At 31.7% G+C, this 701-nt stretch overlaps 1 protein-coding gene across 1 annotated transcript in view; it reads right to left on the bottom strand.

The window, feature by feature from the left end:
- LOC103520066 (ras-related protein M-Ras-like) overlaps positions 1 to 376 on the bottom strand; it is an 11,003-nt gene extending 10,627 nt beyond the window's left edge. Inside the window, exon 1 of the mRNA XM_008485160.2 lies at positions 88 to 376. Coding sequence (XP_008483382.2) covers positions 88 to 277 — 190 coding nt within the window. The 5' untranslated portion in view covers positions 278 to 376. The remainder of the gene's footprint in view (positions 1 to 87) is intronic.
- Positions 377 to 701: the final 325 nt, after the last annotated feature.

The following is a 701-nucleotide window of genomic DNA, read 5'->3' as shown; positions in this document are numbered from 1 at the left end:
TTTTTTTTTATTTTTCAAATATGTATTCCGCAAATGTAATAGAAAGTCGTGTGATGTTCACACCAGACTTTTACAATTTTTACTCACCATCAAGAATGCACATCACATCATCAACTTCAGTGTGTTGAAGATAACTATCTTCAATGGTTGGGTCATAATCAGTTACAAATAACTTCTGGAAGAACTGTATTGTGATAGCACTTTTGCCGACACCACCATCACCAACAACAACTAATTTGTAGGTAGTAATATTGTTGTTGTTAGGTGCTTTGGCCATTATTGAATATCAATTAATAAACCAATTGAGATTATTTTTAAATTACATCATCAAAATCAACAAGTGCTCTGAAACAAATATTAGGTACAAAGGTAACTTACAGCAGAAATCGTTCAAGGAACTTGATAAGTAATAACAGAACTATTATTGATCCTTTATTAGCAGAGACCGGCAAACAGATTGTCATGGCCCCATACTAAATATTTTGCCATATTTCAGAAAAAATTGGGAAAATGCCTAAAAAATTAAAAAAAAAGGATTTTTTGCTATACATTTTGGCTTATTGCCCTATTTTATGAATTTTTAGGGAAAAATTAAAACCAAAAGTTCCAGCAAAAAAGTAATAAAGAACCGTACACACATAGAGGCTAAGCGTTTGGGTAAACCTTTAGCATGAAAGGTTGATTTCTACGTAAAAAGTCCT

This window comes from Diaphorina citri, unplaced genomic scaffold, assembly GCF_000475195.1.
Source record: "Diaphorina citri unplaced genomic scaffold, Diaci psyllid genome assembly version 1.1 scaffold3173, whole genome shotgun sequence".
Taxonomy (NCBI): Eukaryota; Metazoa; Arthropoda; class Insecta; order Hemiptera; family Psyllidae; genus Diaphorina; species Diaphorina citri.
The sequence above is the reverse complement of the archived record's forward strand: the minus strand, read 5'-3'. Positions and strand labels throughout refer to the sequence as shown.